Raw genomic sequence first — 22,361 nt, 5'->3', positions numbered from 1 at the left:
AAGTTTGTAGTCCCGTTTGGCGCCATATAACCTATACTGTGTTGGTGCGCCGTAAAACCCAAATAGATAAATAAATTAATCGTGTCTAACGAAAGAGGTGGACGACGCCATGATAGGTAGTTCTTAAAGCCCACTGGTACTGAGCTGCTTTGATATATTTCTGCTTTCCTGATTCGTCGGATCCTTAATAATGTTCTGCTGTTGTTCTGCTTTCTGTAACGGCATGGAGAACATGCGCAAAAGGTTTGTTAAAAGTTTTAAGAAGATCCCTTGAAAGTATAAAACTCAACTAAACAAAATAATAGAAGACTTGGTCTGACTAAGTTTGTTCATGAGAGGTTTAGAAAGGTGAAATACCCTCACGCCCTTTAGCACCAGCTTAAGCGGAATTCTATTATGATAATATTTAATGAACTCCATAATACTAAAGGACCAGAGTTTTTTCATATAGATATTTACCCGATCATTTTTGTGTTTCACATAACGTGCCTTTAGTTTTCCTTGCGTGAATAAGACATTCAGCTGTCGGGGGCTTAATTTTATGTATACTGTTCTATAACATTGGAATATGGAGGGGATATGGAGTGTGAGCACTGTTGCCAAACTACTGTTTTAAGTACACCAGCGTTGTTTTGCAACTGACCATTCCAAGGCGTTGCCGCACTACGTTCCTTTATTTTACGATTTCTGTCTATGTGCTTTACTTTGTTCATGTATTTATCATGTTCTAAACTATACACGCATTGCTGCAGTGTTACGGTTTAAAGATGCGTCAGAGTATATCACATATCAGACCTGTTGAGAAATACTTTCATTTGCATAGAAGGAATGATGAAAGAAAGAAAATGAAATGATTACCCCCTGCCACTGATGCCCTTCCTTCTGCAGTTAGCTGAATGTAATTACGGAAAGCCCATGTTAAACTCAGAACGTTTGAAATGCAAGGGTAATAAATAATACTGTTTGTAGATACCTTTGTTATCGCGGGGCTAAAGACGAATTAGGTAAAACACTTTCAGTGTTGATGTCAAGTTTGATGAATATAATTAACCAGTAAACTTCTACTGGCATAATCGTCTTGATCATGCTTAAAAATCTAATCAAAATGAAATTGCAAACAATGCATGTAATATGCACATAATCTTATAATAAGAGCATAGGCAACTACTTGTGCCGACATTGATTTGTACTGCATTTTCGTCAAATTCCTTTCCTTCTAGGTACTTATTAAAAGCAGATATTGGTAACATATATTCCCTTATTGTATGTTATATTTCTTGTAACATTCGGAAATAATCTTATTTCAAATTCAACACTATAAGAATAGTCGAAAATAATTAATAACAAGAGGTAGAAGCTACGTGTAAAATGCATTGTAAATTAAGTGGGTGGGGTACAAATTAAACAGTTAGAATAAATTAAATATATATTTTCCTGAGAAAGTGTAAATACAAATATTTGAAATGTCCCATTGGCTTGTTCAATGACATGATATCCGATATTATAAGCAATGTTACTAATTTTTCAGACATTATTCAGCAGTATTATTTTCGTAATCGGTCGCCATATTGATGACGTCATTTCTGGATCCAGTCGCGGTCCACAGAATAGATACATACATATTGTTTTTGTCTTAGACCAAGGACTAATTTGGTATATCTGGCTATATTTCTCAACTACTTTCGAGCGGGATTACAAATGGCCGTGGACTAGTAATCATAGAAGTATATTCCAAGGCATTTGAAGTTTCGGCCATAGCGTAAGAAGATTGAACACTTCTTATTTAAGCGACTTTAAACATAACTTACAAACTGGTTCATTACAAAACTGCAGTGTATATTTTTTAAAAATCATGTGCGGCAGAGCATCGATGAGCATTACATAATTCAAGAAAGATTTATGTTGTATCACATGAAGTTTAATTTACAAAAACCGTTAATTATCTCGCACGTGGTTTTTTAAAACAATATTCTGGTATTCTATTCATTCATTGTAGGGTAAGCAAAGAGCAAATAAAAACATTTATTTATGCACATTTATATATGCATAATCAGATGTACAGGATGACCCTTTCTTTTTTATATGTACATGGAGTTACATTTGAGTTAATGAAGTACTCTAACATATGCAAGATTCCTTCACATAGTTTTCTGTAGAACTATATTTATACTTGCCATTTTGTTTCAAATATGATAATATTATGGGAGAAGTAATTCGAATGCTTTTAGCCTTAGTAGATAAGACAGTACGATGTTATATTTTTCTTTCGATACAAATTCATTAGTATAGAATGAATTAAAAGTAAATTTGTTTGCATCTCTTGGGTTCAAGTCATGACAAAGCAATCAAGGCTGTATACCGTATTTTCAGCTATTATTGAAGATGACCCAAATTATCCACTCGAACATTATTTCCTGCAATGGCTGGTATTTTGTTAGAAATTGACCTGAATAGGAAGAATCGGACGAACGGACAGACAGATGTCAGCACCAAACACATTATACTAGTATCTTTTCAGAAATTATGGTGATCCGAAATTCTCCAAAATTTCAAGACTAACTATAAATACAATATTTATAATAGGATAAACGTACTAAATCAAAACGTTTCTATTACCTTAGTATCTAATTGGTAGTCTAATTAATTAATTAGAAATAAATGTACGCGGTCGTATTAGCTATATAAAAAATGGATAGTTCGTTAGGTTTAAGGCGATAAAAGAAATGCATACCGTCGAAGTAATCTTTCTATAAGGCCTGTAGTTTGGGTGCATCAAAACATAACCATTGTGATTTATCATGAAGGCGTATCCATTTGCACCAAGCTAAAACAGAAACAATGCAAAAACGTAGCTTATCTGCAGAAGACTTTCATATGAAACTGTGATAATTAGAGAAATGCAAGTGTTCAATTAATATAGAGAGCACATACTCACTGGCATGCTTACAAAGTTTTTTAACAAGCTGTTGAGCTGTCTGCCTTTGTAGCAACTTAGAAAGAATAAAGTGTTCGAGTTATTTCCTACCCTTTTTAGTAAAATTGAATTTCAAAAAAAGAAGAAACAAGAACATGAACATTTCTGAAATTGCTCTTTAAATATTTGTGTTGCTAAATAGTTGTGATATGTTTACCTTATTTACTGGCATCATTTCTTTGATCATTTTAATTGGCATATCTGTTCCCATTACACCAAGTAGATTCCCTTCTGAAAACTGAAATGCACGACATGAGCATAATTATATGTTTTAGGTGTTTGTATGAATATTTAATGAACAAATCACTGTCAAATTATCGGCGTGATCTATCATAACTGTATTCTAAATGGTTAATGTGTAATGCAATTGTTAGCTATTGTAAACGTGCATTTCAAAGGCTGGAAGTATAGCATTGGAATATTGTTTTATGTCTTCCTTGATGATTTATCTTTCTAAAGTTATGTTGTCTTTTAGAATTTATGTTTAGAAACTATGTTACATATTCTGTTTGAGATATTGCATACCGTGTCATTTCTCTTGTCAAACACAGGAACGGCAACGGATATCATAAACTGCAAACCCTGAAATGCAAATGATATTGGCATGACAATACTTAAATACTCAATGCATATATATTGACACGACAATGCTCAACAAATAATGAAATTGCATTATTTAAATAGTATTTTACTCAGTTCATAAAACCAAGTATACATAGACGGTCAAAGTGTGACAGTATTTTGACAGTGCGATTGTAAATATATTTTCTATTTTGGCTTCTTGTCGCCTCAAATACGTTAGACCTGCCACATGCCCATTATCAAACACATGTTTATTAACATTATTATGACGGCGCTACAGAAAATAGGTAAGAAATACGGGCGTAGAGAAGTTTTCCAGGGAAGTGAAAGTATGTAATTGTATGTGTTAAAGGGATTTAAGGTGTTTTCTAAAACATAGACACGCAATTTACCTAAACTAAATTACTCAGCCAATGAAAATCCCTTCAAAATCGATCAGTTAATAAAATTGGGTCCACCATATTAGACTGAAATCCTGGTCAGTTGTTTTTTGCATGGCTACTATTTGATTTATACATGTTATCCTATGACTTTAGGAGCGCAATATTTTTCCGCAAAAAGAACTAGTGCATATTTCCGATGCAAATAATATAATAATTGTTATAACCTTTATATTACACTACGTATCTACACGTATAAATGTACTGTAAATATCACGAATTTGTTTAGTAGCCTGAAAATAAAGACCTAAATAAAATGAATGCAACGTCAGGGTATGGAAGAATATTGACGTTTCCACCACATCGTAACTCAACGGAATAGAAACGAGTAAGCGATAACATGTGATACCATTTTGTATCAAGTTATATTGCTTATAGATTTCTACAGTACCATATGTAATAAGACACTTTGTAAAAGTTAGTATTCACAGAATTAAATTTCATTTGATTACTCGCTTTTCGGTGTTGCAGAAATTTGAAATGTTCTACAAGTTTTGTTTTGCAGAGTTTCGTTTTTCACAATCTGCTTTCACAGAGGTGCAGGTTTCAGTCCTAAAACATCAAATTTGCTTCTTTTTTCTAGCATTTTTTCAACTGTTTTCACATAAAACGAAGTCTTAGGAAGTCAGATTAGATGAGTGGACGGCTTAATTCGTGAAAATGGGCGGTATGTTTAGCAATCCACGCTTTTCGTATCTGTCGAATTTCTTAAATTTAGAAAGGTTAATATAATCATATACGCTGTCTGCATAGGAAGTTTTGTAACCCTATATAAATACCTTGTTTAGATCTATTTTGTCCTGGTACGACATGTAGTCAAGGTAAATGGGCGTCCATATTTTGTTTCGGTAGCGATCTTTAACCATTTGTCTACTCATCACTTTAATATAGTTCTGAATAAGAAACAAGTTCATGTCAATAATTTTATAATATCTACAATTTAAAGAAAAAAAATTAATAGGACTTACAGTTTAAATCTGAATTTACCTGAGAATGAAGAGTCAAAAAGCCATTAGAACCTCTTCACATAAATCTGAAAATGTGTAAGTGGGAAATTACGCAACATTTCTATGCTTCACTATAAAAAGTAACCATATGACTTGCTCAAGTGAAACTGGCACAGTGAATTTGACTCGCCCACAAAATGATATCTATACAACAGTAAATTTATATTATCTATGTAATATTTTCTTGTTATTAGCATATAAATGTTTGTTCTGATTTCAAAATTTCTTATTTTAAATTTTCTTACTCGGTGTCCACAATCTATTAGTCACGTATGTGCACAGAGATATATAAAAGCAGAATAAAGTTTAAAAAAGACATTGACATGTTTTTATAAAGACAATGGTAAAATTTCAAAAATAATGAACCTTTTTAACAGGTGTAAACATTAAAGAGGATATCAATCTGCGTACCTTCTTAATGATTAGTCAATTAAATGATTATATTAAAGAGGATATCAGTATGCATACTTTCTTATTGATTAATTATTTAAATGATTCCAAATGCCTGTAGTTTGGACGACAGCGAGTGATTTCAAAACTTTCAAAATTTAAGCATACTTCAAAGAATTACCAGGAGATATGCAATGAATATGTGGCTAGCAGTTGTTTATTAAATCTAATTTTAATGACAATAGCTTTTTTTATCAACGCATACTAATTGTTTCAAAAAAAGCGCTGGAATCCTTAATTTTAATATAACATAAACCTAACTATATGTATTCCTACTCTACTAGAAAATCTGCTTGGGACTGTTAGAAAAAATAAACAAGTATAAATATTCTGTACAGCAAAGAAAACAACTTTCTCATACCGTGTCTAAGTAAAGAATGGTATATACATAATTGATATACTTACATAAATACATAGATAATGTAAAACATATAGACAGCAAGGACAAAATCAACATATTATAGAAAAGTATGAACACCGCCTTGGACCGGCTGGTAGCGAAACACCACTTGGTAGTTTGTAAACCAGTTAATATTTATTGCATAAACCTTTACTCTTTATCAATTTTCGTATTCCAAAAATTGTCATAAAAGTATACCGCGCGTGATGACAATGGTAACAAAAGGCCTAATATGTTAAACATAAAATACTTGTGAAAAATGATTATAAAAACAAGTTATTACTAAGCAGGAATCTTTTTATATCGTTTAAGCTATCGACGATGAATTGGAAAGAAAAATATTATAAAAGGTCTAAAGTTTACAGCATACCTGCACATTGTCTTGCACATCGGCAAGAGCTGATACACGTGAATAGTAACCTGTAAATCAATAAAGATAAATAGAATATTTCCTGGATCTTTATACAAATATACAATATTATAGAGTGTGCATTTCGGAAATGTAAAATTTAACTTATTTACAGTCTAAGAAATAGTTTTTTCCCATAAACGTACATATATTTCCATTTTTATAAAAATTGTTATATATCAATGAACTGTATCGTACTTACTAAAATTATTATTATTTACTTTTTATGTTAATTCTATAAGCTTTAGGCTCTTCTGCTACTGCGCTACCTTATAGTGCTTCGAAAAAACGTTGTTTTAAGTAGAAAAAAAATTGCCCAGTTTACTCAGAATGTAGCATGACGTTAATGCACGGAAAATAACCGATATTTCTTTAGCTTCAGCACGAAAATCATGGTATTCCATGTTGTAAAACGTCCGAGATCATATGCCCCTTACGTCCTGATTCTCTCCGGTGCCTGTAAGTTCCTCTTTGTATTGATAATTTCTGAGAGCTTTTTGGAAAGTCTGAATGCATTTGTGACGATTTTGAAAAGGCGCAGCATTTCTTCAATTTTGAAAAGGCGCCTTCCACGGACCGGCAGCATTTCTTACAGAAAATACTTATATAAAAATAACAACGATAGTGAACTGTGGTGCAAAGGTACAAAAATGTGACTGAGTATGAACTACAGTTTTATCATTTGTTAATGTGCACAAGTAATAGACTAAACAGAATGGTGACGAACACGTACAATGGTATTCAATGGTACTGTACACGTACATTGAGATATCGGGCTTCAACATCTAAGAACAATATATTAAAGTGGTACACGTATTATATAGCCAGTCATTAAAACTAGTAAATGGTTACTGTAGTTTTAAGAAATACAGTACCGTCTGTCTCTGATATATTTTATAAAAATAGCTTTTTTCAATGAAGTGCGTTTACAGTAGCAAGGGCCTTTCTTCACCAACAGTGCTTATCTTTTTGTCCTTTTATCGATATACAAATTTTCAGCTTAATATTGTGTTTCCAAGCTATGGTAAACGTGGGCAACACAACGTTTATCCATACAAAATTCCTTGAATTTCGAGCCAAGCTGAGAAAAAGTATCGGCCATGTTTTCGTGTACAATGTACATCTTCATTCTAAGTCACGTGGTCCTCCACAAACCTTCATTTGCACAAGCCATCCGCCTTATTTCTCTGCTGTCATCAACGCCCTTACCGACCACAAACGTGAACACTTTGGTCTAAAATTAGCATCAGGTTGTCTCAGAAATTTAAACGTTAAGAAAAACCAATTGTGTTGTCAATAAAGTAAAAGTATTATTATTATTAGTGTATACTGATGACGTTTCTGTCAATTTATTATATTGATAAATGAATGTTTCATGCATAAATAAAGAATATAGTTACGTTACAATTTGAGAGTATTTCAGTACCATATTAAATATTTACATTTTTTCTCTCCTAGAAATGTATACGTGTATGGTTTAAACTGAAACTAAATAATTTGATTAAACGCTTATTTCTATACAATGACATAATTAAATGGCGTTGTATGTAATAATAATAATGATATTAATGATAATGATAATAAAATTATTTAAACAAACAGTCATGACCGCATCCTGCCCCCCCTGAGGCCTATTACTTTGTTATTATTATTGGTTTACCGTTATATTCTTGAAACTGTTGGTGAAATATTCAAACACGGACACATAATTTTCTGGTTCACTGTTTGTTATCAACAGTATAGCCGTGTTACATAGTCTTCCTCTGCGTTGCTTCTCCTGAAAAAAAAAACAACAAGGGCAGTCCGTAAGACAGACAATGCTCGACTATTCGAACTGTTGTCCCAGAAGCAGGAATATTACAATAATGTTAAAATATCTATAGAGTTTCAATCCAATATCTGCATTAGTTTTGAAGACAGTTACTTGCATGCAAAAATTGCATGTCAGAGTTATGGGACTTGATGCTATCACCTAGTTTTATAACCCAAAAGACACATGTGAAGTTCAGTTGAATATCTGCTTTAGTTTTGGAGATAATGACACGCATGCCAGGATTTTAACCAGGATTTTCTAAAACCAAAAGGGGATATAATTTGGCCCAAATGCATGTCAGAGTTATGGCACTTGGTGCTATCACCTAGTTTTATATCCCCAAAGACACATGTGAAGTTTCAATTCAATATCTGCATTATTTTTGGAGATAGTAACTTGCACGCAAAATTTTAACCAGGACTTTCTTAGTCCAAAAGGGGGCATACTTTGAACAAATTGCATGTCACAGTTATGGGACTTAATGCCATCACCTTGTTTTATAACCCCAAAGACACATGTGAAGTTTCAATTCAGTATCTGTAATAGGTTTGGAGATATTAACTTGCATGCAAAACTTTAACCAGGATTTGTCCCAGAAGCAGGAAAATATCCAAAATGTCAAATATCAAAAGAGTTTTAAGTCCAAAAGGGGGCATTATTTGGCCCAAATGCATGTCAGAGTTATGGGACTTGATGCTAGTTTTATAACCCCGAAGGCACATGTGAAGTTTCAATATCTGCAATTTAATCAGGATTTTCTATGTCCAAAAAGGGGCATAATTTGGCCAAAATACATGTCAGAGTTATTGGAATTGACCCAGTGAGGTTGGTAATTGACCTAAAAAAGAAAATATAAGTTTCAAAGCTATATGCCTTTCAATGAAAGCCTTATGTACTTGCATGCAAAACTTTAACCAAGGTGTGACGCCGACGCCAGGGTGGGTAGAATAGCTAAAATATTCTTCGACATCAGAAGATATATACAAATAAATACCACTCAGCCACTGGTACCAAACCATTCTAGAGTAACACTTACTATATTCGACGTCACATATCACTGACTCGATTGTTATTTTAGCATAATAAAGGTATAGACACTCTAAACACGTACCAAAGTGTTCAAAATGTTGTATGCCTTGTCAAAAGCGCCCTTAAAATCTGCCGTATTACTGGCCTTAACGTTCTGTTCGACAGCGTCTTGCAGATGGCGCTTATTCTGAGTTGTAGCAGGCATCAATGTGTCTATGAAGCAGTCATCTATGTATTCCACTTTATCCGAAAACTGCGGAAGAAAACAACGGTAATACATAAATAAAAAGCTAAGAATGCCGTATGGTCTTTAGTCATTGCTCGTGTCAATTTTGTGGTTATTCTATGGCATCTTGACACTCATTTTGAATATCGGTATCTAAGTTATGAGCAGACAAGAAGCAAGGGGTCAAAGCCCTTGTGTAATATACTAATCTTGACCCTGTTGTTCAAACTAATTTGTGATATTTCAGTAGGGTTTATATACAGTTTCTGTTGTTTTGTAAATTAGCTAACACTAAAAGACTCCCTTTTCTTGGACTCAGTGTTAGTTAACTTTCTGGATCTTTTGAATCATTGAGTTCATTTAATTTTGTTGCAACAAAATTCCACTTAAGTCTGTGCTAGGGGTATGTGAGCTTTTATTTTGCTTGGTTGCGTTCTATGCTTCAAGGGAGCTTTTCGGTGATAAAAATTGAGCCGCACCATGAGAAAACCAACATAATGCATTTGCGACCAGTATGGTTCCAGACCAGCCTGCGCATCTGGATCCATGCCTGTCGCAAATGCACTATGTTGGTTTTCTCATGGTGTGGCTCATAAATGTGGACAAGCGAAAAAGAACGAACAAAAGTTAATACAACTTTAGGACATATTAGGATGAAAAAAAAAAACAACACAGATATGTTCTATATAGCAAAAGATATGGGTCGGATGTAATATAGCACGACAGAACGCCTAACGGTTATTGTACAATTTTTCTGACGAGATGCCTCTCCTCTTGTAGATATGAAAAGGAGATAGAAAGATGTTTACCCTGAGAATGTTGACAAGATCGTCATCACCTAGTGTATTAAGTATCGCTTTGACTGTGCCACGGGCTATAGTCATTCCTGAGCCCTCCATGCTCTTACTGCTATCCATCAAGATCAACACATTCTTTGGCAAAGTTGCTGCTAATTGGTACCAGGGTCGAAGCCGACAATCGAAACTATCTGTCCCGTTCTGGTCTGTAGGCCATTTTATTCCTGTAAATGAAATATGAAATTTCTCATGATTCTTATGGAATACGTTAGGTTTATTTAAACACATGTAGATATAAGTTTCTTCTCAAATATGCCAATAGCTTCCTAGTTTACACATCAGAAGTTCATACATTTCTGTACACAAACTACTGGTAAAGGTCCTACCAAAATTATTACTTATCACGTTTTCATTTAATGCTATTCAGGGGATAAGGTATCGGATTTTAACAATAAATTATATATAATGTACTAACAAACGCACTGTTTTAAACTGATGTTATTACATTGTAATCTTTTTTCGAATAAAGCTCTGGATGGGATCCAATGTTGAACGTGTACAGTAAAAGCAGGGTTTACACATGTACGAGATGAATCCTAGAAAAAATACTTTATGTTTTATAGTTCCAAGGAAACATTTTTTCCGCTCCTGGTTTTTTATATTTTAAAGACGTTTCTCACTTCACCAAAAAATTCGAAAACAACTTTATTTCAAATTTTGAATTGAAACATAATCATCGTTTAAGAAATGATTTAAGAAAATGTTTTGTTAACAAACAAGAAAGTAATCGACGTTTTTTATTTAATATAACTGTTTTCGATTTCGCTGAAATAACGCGCAAAAACACAAAACGTGATTAACAAGGGGGTTCAGCTTATTTAGTCAAATTGCTTGAAAAAATACATTACATAATAGTAGCGCATTAAAATATAAAGAATTTCACAGAACTATTTTACACATTAAATTTTGAAATGAAAGATTGTCATCCGTGCAATATGTTGGTAAAATTGGTAAATAAATGTCTAAAAATTGAAAATACTTTTTGGTATGGCCTGGTGTCGATAGGCATGCTAGAGTTTTTCCAAGGATCTGAACATTAAACTCACTATAATTCCATTATTTCTGACATTGATACTTAAACAAATCTCAATTACACAAATTTCAATTACCAGGAAAAATCCTGAATAAACCGTCCGTTCCACAAAAGTATTGCCAACGTAAGGAATTATCCTTCATTTCATTCGCCTTGAACTGGTCGTTCAGTCTCTGTGTCCAATACGCACCGTTCAGAAATTTCGGAACTGAAAAATACATCCAGTGCTGTATTTTGTAACAGAAAAAACATATCAAATATAACATTTGCCTATCGATTGTCAAGAATAACAGAAGTAACAGGACTGGCTTAAGTATTTCCTTCGTGTCATAAGTTTGACACCAATGGAATTCATTATCACGTCCTAATGTCTATAGTACTACTAGCAAACATTGCGTCTCTCTCTCTCTCCCTCTCTCTCTCTCTCTCTCTTCCCTCTCTCTCTCCCTCTCTCTCCCTCTCCCCCCCCCCCCCCTCTCTCTCTCTCCCTCTCTCTCCCTCCTCTCCCTGATAGCATTTAAAATTATGGTTTTAACAAAAGTAACCCGCATAAAATGTTGTTTCCTTAATTTTGCTCGCAACATTTGATACAAAAAGCCGTTCTGTTAAAATTAAAATAGATAGTATTAAGCATAAAATGAGTAGTGTTCCGGAACGTGGGGTGACTGTTCTACATATAACCCGGACAGAACAGCCAGGACTTCTTGGTTCCTATCAATAACTGATAAATCTAAATAGTTCTGAGTACAAAAGCAGAACACAGTGTACTATTTTTCCTTAGACAACAATTAGTAGATTAATCTAGAATTGCAAACCACTGTTCTTGTTACTCGAAGGAATATGGCTGTGCGAATACTCACGCCTGTCGTTAATATGTGCAGGTACATGCACGGTACTGTTTTCGTGATTCACAAGTTCGTGGTTGTAGTTGTCATCTGGTGTAAGTTCCATCAATCGTGATTGTTGCATTTGTTTGTCTGAGCTGTACAGCTTCTTGCTATTAAGGAAATGTATCTATAAAAAAAGAAGAAAGGATAGGGCAATTTGCGTATCTAGACAGCCAATATCTGGCTCAAATGTCTGATTAGAAAAACAAAATGTCAGGAAAGCAGGACGAAGAAAAAAGTGTTTTAAAATAGAAAAAATTGAAAACAGCTGGTCGCCCAACACGACATAAATGAAAATGTTGCAGGCTCGGTTTGATTGAGCATGATCATGGACGGTAGTGGAAATGCAAGCTACCGTCAACGCTATCTAGCCCGGTTTAGTGAATCTCAACATTTACACATATTAAGTACCAAAATAATATTTAGAGAAACCTGTAGATGCATTCATATAACGGTGAACATGGAATCTTCAATGATACATAATGTGCAATTCTGTGAAAAGTGGCACAAGTCCCCAGTCAAAATAATGCGTTTGCCGGAACGAGAAAACAATGTGAGCCGCGCCATGAGAAAACCAACATAGTGGGTTTGCGACCAGCATGGATCCTGACCAGACTTCGCTTTCAGATCCTATTGCAATTAGAGAAACTGTTAGCGAACAGCACGGATCCTGACCAGACTGCGCGGATGCGCAGGCTGGTCTGGATCCATGCTGGTCGCAAACCCACTATGTTGGTTTTCTCATGGCACGGCTCATGTGTAGAACTACACATACTGGAATTTTAAGAGGGGATCTTTGGATATGGAGACTGCACATCAAGAAACTGCGGAAAGACAAAATTACAAAGCAGGCACCATATCAGAGGGGTTAATCTATACTCGAAGCTATCAAAGTGGGAATATTGGAACCACCTAAGATGAAATGTTCATCATTTTGCTAACACAGCATAGATGTCTCGCTGTACGCTCTGAAGAGGCGCTAATTGAAAGTATGGGACCTTTCACGGCCGCTACACAGCACAAAAACTCAATGTATATATTATACTGTACCAGATTTATACAAAGCCGTCATGATAAATACGTTTTAAAGGCGCTTGGAAAGTCGCCATATGATAATTGTGTCGGTGCGACGTTAAACGCAACAAAATAAATAAATAATTTATTACATAGCGTAAAGACATCCAATCAGGGCGCCAAATTTATCCTCTACTTGTACAGACTCTGAGCGATATGATCAGAAGGACAGAGCGAGAGAAAGAGCATAGAAAAGAGAGAGGAGGGAAATCATGTATATACAGTGCCAAGCTCTTTGTGAATAGACAGTCTGGTTCTTTAACGTCCGGTGTATAAGCACCGTCTTTCCTAGGAAGAACCAGTACTAGCCTCTGAGTTAGGTAAGAGAGACTCAAGAGCAAGATAAAAAAGTGGATAACCACAGGTCGACCAACACGACATAAATGAAAATCAACTTAAACATATCTATCTGACAAACAACTAACATAATGTTACTTGATCTATTACTAAAAAATGAAAACTAAAAAAAAATGTATGAGAATATATTTAAGGTAGTAATTCCGTAGTGACACTCGGCAATTTTCGTGTGATTTCATATTATTCTAAGACTTGTTAGGCAATTTGGTATACTCCGGATATGAATGAAGCTCAACACCCATATGTCTGTTTGTAAAGACCACAGAATACCAAAATCACATACGAAGAAAGCGTATAACTTCCGGATTGTCATTACGCTTGTACGGGTCCACTACCTTCGCAGTATACTTCCATATTGTCGTAAGTACTGTATTTCGAATTTCAAAGGATTGAGCGTTTTAATTCGAGATAACCGAAATTCGATATTATTTTAGCACGTGTTTTCGGAACGGGACTATAAATATCTTTGAGATAACCGGAATTTTGACATAAGCGCATTCGAGATATCGAGTTTCAACTATATTTTCTGTTAAAAAGACTACGAATAAAAGAAAACATCCAGATGAATATCTGAGGTACACAAATTTTTCACTGCCTGAACACTCTGGTAGTCTTTAAAAACAAGTTTCTTGAATCAAAGTTTGTTTCAATAATTCACAGTTCTTATATTTTCTCTCTGAACAATTGTCAGCCTTAAATCTTCACTTACATCTATGTCTGGATCATATTGGTAGTCCTTATAGATTCTCTCCGCCTCTGTGGCAAGTGCCTGTAAAAGGACAGGAGACTGGAAATAAGGCATTTGTAACCGTAGTGTACAAGATGAATACTGGAAATCTAGACTTTATAACATAAAATCAGCATGCATTATATCTCTTTTCTAGTTTAAGATTCCTTTCATTTAGACATGATCGAGCTCATCTTCTGTGGCAGTAACCAAATTTTTGGTTTCTTTGTTTCAGTCATATTAAGTCTTGCAAAATATTAGGTAGTTGACAAGAATGCTATCGATGAAGGAGACCTGGATTTGCATTTACATGTTCTATCCAATCAAAATGCAGCAATATTCACTAAAACTCAATATACATATAAAATTAATCTATTTAAAAAGTTATTTGCTAAATAAAGAACTCAGCAGTCTGTAAATGACGTCATAAACACACTAAAATGGCTGCCTCTATGATCAGCCATTTTCCAAAATTTCAAACTTCCATATCTTTTTCAATATTGGTCCGATTTTAAAAATTCCTCTAGCGTTATGAGGCTTGAAGATGGCTTTCATATACATGTAAAATTAACTTATTGTCCAACATTCCTTGCCCTTTAACATTGTCATGTTTCTCTATATGTTTCTGTTGTAATATCAACATTAATCAATTTGACTAGAATCTAGCTTCTTAGCAGCTATGACAAATAATTTCAAACAGTATTTACTAAATGCTTTTGTCAAACATTCATATTCATGAAAACAGTTTTTTAATTATGCAACGACGGTTGAAAAAAGAGTAATATTCAAAAATAAATTACGACACAATGGTAACGGAGACCTTACCAGAACTGCATCGAGCTTTTCTTTGAGCAAGTCATTTATGTCGTTTGCAATTGTTTGAATCAGTATGTCTCCTGATACAGCTTTACTGGAGAAATATCTTCCGTAATCCTGAAAGTGAAACGACATTTCAACAAGTATGAACAAGGTTAAACAAGTTATAAGTGTTTCTTTTAATCTCTCAGGCTTGAAGTGCGATGTCGATGTCCGCAGAGGCGTTGGAGAGCACATATCGTTGAAGCTGAAGTTGAAGTTGAAGTTGAATAAAGGTATTGTCAAATATATTTCCTGAAATGATACAATTGAAGGGGCGTGTATCCATCGCATAAGATATAGATCCAGATCTAGAATTTAATAGGGGTTTTGTAACAGTAACTCGATCTGTAATGGTTGTATTCGGCTCGAGTGGATTTTAGTGTTATATCAGCCAAAATTGACAAAAATATTCTGTATTTCAGGTATATGATAATAGCAGATATTATATATCAAACATTCTATAAAACAGTTTTATATAAGCTGAAGTCTTATGACTCTTCAAGATGTAGATCTAGAATCTAAATATGGTCTGAAATGAGTAATATTAGATGATTAAAAATCCCTAATAGAATGGATTTTGTAGTAATATTTAAACCCATACGAAACAACACATGCCAGTTAAATTGGCATTTTCATCATTTTTATTCCTTTGACATGATAATATTCAACCAGACTCTCAAACTATGATTGTTTTAAATGTAAAAACTGGATTTAGAGCTACATTTGTTCAGTTACGTTCTATTAGAAAATCAAATACCCAGCTGCAAAATACCGTCAACAAATATGATTAGATGTTTACTTATAAAAACTTCGTTTAAGCCGGTGCTATTGATAAAAGCTAGGGACGATATACTCGAACCACTTAACTACAATATTAATTCATTTCGTATATTTATATCATATTTTCTTTCCATTTGTTTACGAGGTAGATCTATGTTTTCATAAATTACACATACTTTGCTGTATTTATCATAAGAATCAACTTCTGTCGCAATTTTGGTGATGAGCAAAATACTCGAGTTTTTAGGGAGTTCGGAGGCAAGTAAGACATAGAGAATATAAGGGGAAAGGATTGGGAGCACTTAAATGGCAACAACGTGTGCTCTGACTATCGATGCTCTAGCGAGCGGTGTTAACGTTACGTTCATCCTTGGCGACATCTACTAAAATACTTGCAAGTTTTGTGTGGTCTTCTTTTCCAGCTTGCCGCTAAGGCGTTAGGCGCAATGACTTAGTAACTGAGGCGTACAAACAGTGATTTCAACACAGGTGCCCTCATTTTGTTTCATTTCAGAAAGCGGTCCGCAGAATAAACACTCTGCTTTTTATTTCGAGTACCCAAGTCGAAAACATGCAGCGATATAAGCATGAGAGAATGGTTATTTTATGCGCATAGTATTGTGCAAATGAAATTAGTCTTAGTCTCCGGTTTATGAGAAATGTGAAATATATGAACAAATTTGTTAGGGGCCACCAACTAAGCACATTTACCAACATAGATTGTTAGCGCCTCTTTCATTAAAACTAGTCAATTAAACAAGTTGTGGCGTTTTACTTGTCTTTGATTTGTTCTCATTCGGTCGTAAGTAATATTTACGATTTCTATTTATATGTACCAAAAATAATCGCGGTTACTAAGTACATGGAATAGGAAAAGAATATGTAGCGTTTGATCAATAGCCTTTAAAAAACTTATCTTAATATATTTTTGTTTGAGAGGATAATTGACATTTTTTAGGTTCTGTACATTTTCATACATATCTGATAAATTGATATTAAAACAATTCTTGTAATATGCTAGTACACATGACCGGTATTTTAGCGAATATACCCTATCGATATACGAACAATTTACAATCCGGAACAAAAAGTGTTTGATATACAATGGCGTCCCTATTGTATAATTCCCGTCGAGAAATGAAAGTTAATGTAATGTCAATGAACCATTTTATATGAAAATACAGCCTGAGCCTCTAGGATTACTCTGTGATTACCTTTTTCTCGCATTGTACCAAATAGATATACAATTACCATTTAATCGATTTAGCAAAACGAAAACATAACTAGTTCAATCAGCAAATCGAAAAGCAGTTATTTTGGTAACTCTACCCCATCCCCTTATTTTTTTAATCAAATATTACTTGCAAATTGAAGCTCGTAAAAATAATCGTTACTGTCATGTCATACATGATCTACAACCGAATACGTGTATACATGCTCATATATTGGATGCGCAGTATAACGATACACACGCAGCTCAAACCTTTCCTTGCTCCACTCAATATCCAGTCAAAATATACTGCATTTAAACATCCATATTGCCATAGGTACAGTACATTTTACACTGCAACTTCCATATTTCCATAGGTGCAATGCATATTGCATTGAAACTTCCATATTGACACAGGTAAAATACATATTGCACTGATACTACCACACTGCCACCGTGTATATATTGCATTATTACATCCATATTGCTACAGGTAAAATACATATTGCACTGAAACTATCATATTGCCATAGGTACAATGTACAATAAATATTGAACTGGAACTTCGTATTGCCATATGTCAATATATATTGCATTTAACTTCCCATATTGCAACAAATGTAAAACATATCGTACTGAAACTTTCATAATGACTCATATAGACATTTTCGAGAAAAGTCTTACCTCTGATATATCTGTGAAGGAAGTTACAGATTTACTGAAGCCTACAAGCTTTTTGCTTAGTTCTGCCGACCAGCCTTTGATATTGAAAATCGTTTGCCTATGATAAACAAAACAAAAGAATAAAGATATGTTTTTATTCTATAACTGAAAGGAATTAATTCTATATCCTTTCAATAGATCTATGTTAAAATATACTTAAAATGAACTACAAAGAACTAAAATTATACCAAGACACAATTAAGAAAGAAACTACCTTTGCGGAATTCATGTGAAATGAACAAGAAAAATGATCGGCAAGTCCATGAATTACGCTAGGGATTCATCGTTGATTTGCCGATCATATTCTATTTTCGCATTAACTTCTACAGACTAAATTAATTTATATTTCCTTTCAGTAGATCTATGTTAAACTGTTCTTTTAATAAAGTGCATACTGTTTGTTGCATTTTATATTAGAATTTACTCAAGATTATTCTGTTTACCAGACAACTGCGACTTCATCTAAGGAACGCTATCCCTGACTACACGTGGACGTCGTCAAAAGAACGGCACGTTATCACTAATCGGCGTTAATATAACTTTGGCGCCACTCCTTTTGTGGTTCGTACAAAGTAAAAGCTGTTATTTTCAATGGGACGAATAGGGAGAATGTGAGTATTGCTTTATAGGAACTACATGCAATATATGACAAGACATCAGCATTCTTATATATTACGCAAATTCGTAGCAATATTGCATGTTTGTTGAGAGTAATATTTAATAGCTGTCTCTGATCGAGGTATTTAATTTTCAAGGATTTTTTTTAGATGTCTGAGACTACTAAATTATACCCATCAGGATCAAATTAAAATTTTAGACAAAAATTTATAATTCTGGTAAGATTTTTCAACGGATCTTTGACGTTTACGACAAAACATCTATGTCTTTACCATAATGTGGCTCATTACCCGTCATGAACAGACTCGGTCAAACCTTTTTATAGATTTTATTGACTATCATAAGAGCACTCTTTAAGTATCGCGTTTCGGCCGTAAAAAAAGCCTCCCAGTGCTTGACTTCAGTATGCCAGGAGGGTGAGAGGTGTTGCATATTCCATTACCTGTCACGAACAGACTCAGTAAATCAGAGTCTGCTATTATTTTGCTTGGTTGCATTCTATGCTTACAAAGGATCTTTTTATAGATTTTGTTTTTAAAGATTATTTGATAGAAATAATAAAAAGTCAAACTATAAACTGTGTATAAACATAATATTTACATCTGTATGTCATGATACGCTGTCGCAGGCCTTGGTGCTTTTTCACTCCCAGTTTTCATTACAATATAGAGAAACATTAAAACAAATGGTAAAATCCGTCTGTTTAAATCCCAAATCAGTTCCATGATGCTTGAATATATTTTGTCTTTCCTCTATACAGTTCTGTTTCTACCTCACACAATACAGTTTGTGTCTATATTTCTACGTTACACAACTTCTTTCTGCTATTCCACACGTTGTAAGAATAAGATATTAAAATATTCTATAAGCTAGTGTTTTTGAGCTAGAGTAAGCGTCTTGGGGGACTGAATCCAACGATACGGATAATGCCTGGGAAAAATACCGTATTGATTTCTAGCGTAAATAGGTTGCTGTAGTTAACATTGCTGGTACGTCATTATCCAATTAGTTCTTTAGCATTTTACATATTTGACGCAATAATTTTGCTTAATGTTTAACATTAACATGAATAACATCTACAATAACCTTTGGAAGTATCAAACGCTCCAAAGCAAAATGTTAATAGACTGTTATTAGTACTGCAAATCAGCTGAAATTACTTGCATATTTCGAGGTGTAACTGGTCTATGTGTTGCAACAATAACATTTATATATCAAAATGTTCGTCAGGGTCTGTACTTTCTAGAACTGCTATTCATTTGGTTCCATCTGGATGCAAAGTCAGAGAAATCCAAGATGGCCGCCAAGATGGCTGCCAAAGCACAAACAGTTAGGGGATATTAATATTCGTTACTTTCCCTTTCCATGATTTGATTCAAAAAGGCATACATCATCTTTTTTGGTAGAAGTAATACCACTAATGCGATATAAGTGTACTTTGATTCTGTTTATCATTGTTTTTTTACTGGATGATATAAAACGTGCAAAACAGTACCGCCTCAAGCGGAACTCTCTTATAATACAGATATATTTTATCGAGTCTATGATCCCATAGGACCAGAAAGTTTAAGTCAAGATTTAGTGTCATTCAAGCTTATTTTTGTTCTTAAGTATTTCAAGGGCCGGTAAGGGCATTTAATACTAAATTGATATAACTAAAATTATTGTATAGTGTGTTGGAAATGCCTGCCTACAAAAATATGAAGAAAAGCATAAAACAGGTCAATACTATTAGTTACACTGCTTGTTGGTGACAGGATACGGGATATACGCTGTCTTGAAAATCCATATCAGGCGAGAGCGGAGTACAAGACAGCGTATATCCCGTATCCTGTCACCAACAAGCAGTGTAACGATTTTATCTTGCCGACTACCTTTTACATCCTCGCTGTACTGATTGACACAATTTTTGGGTCGGGGCTTTGCACCGACTCAATGGAATAATAGACGGTAAATGAAAACCACTACACTTTTTAGTGCAAAACGGCAAATAACAAAAATTAGTGCAGCTATAACAAAGCGCATGAATATCATCAGGACTATTTACGGCTATTTTTATATTAACGGCTATTTTTAGAATGCAGTCGCCAGTTACGTCATCGATATATGTCATGTATACCGCTTGATTAAGTTTACACGCACAACAAACTCTATTGCTTCTGAGAAACTATTCCAAATAAAATCTTTACGGAAACCGTATTCCAAGGGCGAAGTTTCGCTCAAATGATTTAAATGAGCATTCGGTATTTGAGCTGAAACTCTGGCTTGAATGTGGATTACCTAACCGTGGAGATAAACCGAAAGTTATAGTAGAAAAGGTTCGTAAAGTATAACGTTCACCGTTCAGCAACACTTGTCGTGACTTCATTACACCTGAATCCGTAACTTATAATTGCAGATTCGAATGCTCGCTTTCATTTTTTAAACCTAGCTTATTTTGTTGCATGTACATCTTAAAGAGTTTTAAGACAGGAAAGTGCACAGACTGGAAATTATACACTGTTTTTCAAAGAGCCTACTGACTAAACTGTATTTGAATGGGACTAAAATTTCATTTTCATTTTTTTTTTATTTAATGGCTGCATAATGTCTCTAAAGTTGCTACGGAAATCTTCCCTTTCCTTGTAGATTAACAAGTCATATTGAATTTAAAATTAATCAAATAGATCTATATGTAGCAGAAAAAAGGTTTTGCACATGTGTTTTGTGTCAAAAGCTAGAACATGAATTTAAAACCCTATAAATCTTTAATTATCACTACATTTTATGGTCAAACGAACAATCGATTTGTCATTCATTTACATATGTGTAAGTTCTATTATCGGATGTCCTAAATAGCTCAGTTGGTAGAGCGTTGGCGCATTAAGTCGTAAGTCCGAGGTTCGGGTCTAGGCTGCACAACTTTTCCTTAGACTGTTACATTTGGATGTTCTACTGAGATGTTCACCCTTGGAGCCCATGCGGAGCAAAGCAGTTTGCCTGGGGCGAGCATCTGAATTGGGTTAATAGTCTGCGTCAGACATTAGCAAAGAGAGCCAATTTTCTTGCAATACCCGGTAAGTGGAAAGGTGTGTAGCGGTTCTCATACTGGTCGGCCATTGTAGCTCAATTGGAAGAGCGTAGGCATGGTAAGCCGAAGGTTCGAGTCCCGGTCTAGGCTGCACATTTTTTCTGAGACCGTTTCATGATGATAAACATGACTTTCATCTGTTATCAAAACTGACTAAAAAAAGTGGTGGTTGTATGTGTCCGTATATCATGTATAATTTGTTTTTATACTGCAAACCAGGTACTTAGTTTGCAAAATATGTTTAAATCAACCACGTACTTTGTTTGTAAAATATGTTTTCATCTGATGAAAATAGAATTTATGTGCAGCCAGCATGTAAACTTACTTGTGAATTAGTTTCATTACATGCAGGGGTCTGGTAATGACAAATGGACCCCTGGGGCCTCCACGGCCGAGTGGTTAAGGTCGCTGACTTCAAACCACTTGCCCATCATGGATGTGGGTTCGAGCCTCACTCGGGGCGTTGAATTCTTCATGTGAGGAAGCCATCCAGCTGGCTTACAGAAGGTCGGTGGCTCTACCCAAGTGCCCGCTCTTGATGAAATAATGCACGGAGGGACACCTGGGGTCTTCCTCCACCATCAAAGCTGGAAAGTCGCCATATGACCTATAATTGTGTTGGTACAACGTTAACCCCCACCCCCACCCCCCGCGCAAAAAAATAAATAAACAAATTATGTACTTGTAGTTGTACTACTATGACCATGTTAACAATGTATATGATATTTGTTGAGGAAAAGTTATGATTTATTGTCATAAACATAGTTTTTGTTAAATATTTTATGTAAACAGCTCTCACTTGGTGACATTAGAAACTGTTATAATCTACTCTGTTAG

General features: G+C 34.6%; 1 protein-coding gene across 3 annotated transcripts in view; it reads right to left on the bottom strand.

Moving 5' to 3' along the window:
• Positions 1-19,378, bottom strand: part of LOC123554396 (voltage-dependent calcium channel subunit alpha-2/delta-3-like) — a 49,383-nt gene extending 30,005 nt beyond the window's left edge. For 2 of the 3 annotated variants that reach the window (XM_045344517.2, XM_045344519.2), the window contains exons 1-15: positions 19,055-19,378; positions 17,798-17,894; positions 15,091-15,198; positions 14,248-14,307; positions 12,036-12,234; positions 11,297-11,428; positions 10,140-10,351; positions 9,187-9,357; positions 7,923-8,039; positions 7,418-7,496; positions 6,224-6,273; positions 4,776-4,889; positions 3,500-3,556; positions 3,132-3,212; positions 2,732-2,824 (exon numbers count right to left, since the gene is read on the bottom strand). In XM_045344517.2, the coding sequence (XP_045200452.2) occupies positions 2,732-2,824; positions 3,132-3,212; positions 3,500-3,556; positions 4,776-4,889; positions 6,224-6,273; positions 7,418-7,496; positions 7,923-8,039; positions 9,187-9,357; positions 10,140-10,351; positions 11,297-11,428; positions 12,036-12,234; positions 14,248-14,307; positions 15,091-15,198; positions 17,798-17,894; positions 19,055-19,179 (1,695 nt within the window). In that variant the 5' untranslated portion in view covers positions 19,180-19,378. The remainder of the gene's footprint in view (positions 1-2,731; positions 2,825-3,131; positions 3,213-3,499; positions 3,557-4,775; positions 4,890-6,223; positions 6,274-7,417; positions 7,497-7,922; positions 8,040-9,186; positions 9,358-10,139; positions 10,352-11,296; positions 11,429-12,035; positions 12,235-14,247; positions 14,308-15,090; positions 15,199-17,797; positions 17,895-19,054) is intronic. The other variant, XM_045344518.2, reaches the window with a different exon arrangement.
• Positions 19,379-22,361: the final 2,983 nt, after the last annotated feature.

Source organism: Mercenaria mercenaria, chromosome 7 (genome assembly GCF_021730395.1).
Source record: "Mercenaria mercenaria strain notata chromosome 7, MADL_Memer_1, whole genome shotgun sequence".
Taxonomy (NCBI): domain Eukaryota; kingdom Metazoa; phylum Mollusca; class Bivalvia; order Venerida; family Veneridae; genus Mercenaria; species Mercenaria mercenaria.
This window is presented reverse-complemented; position numbering and strand designations above follow the sequence as displayed.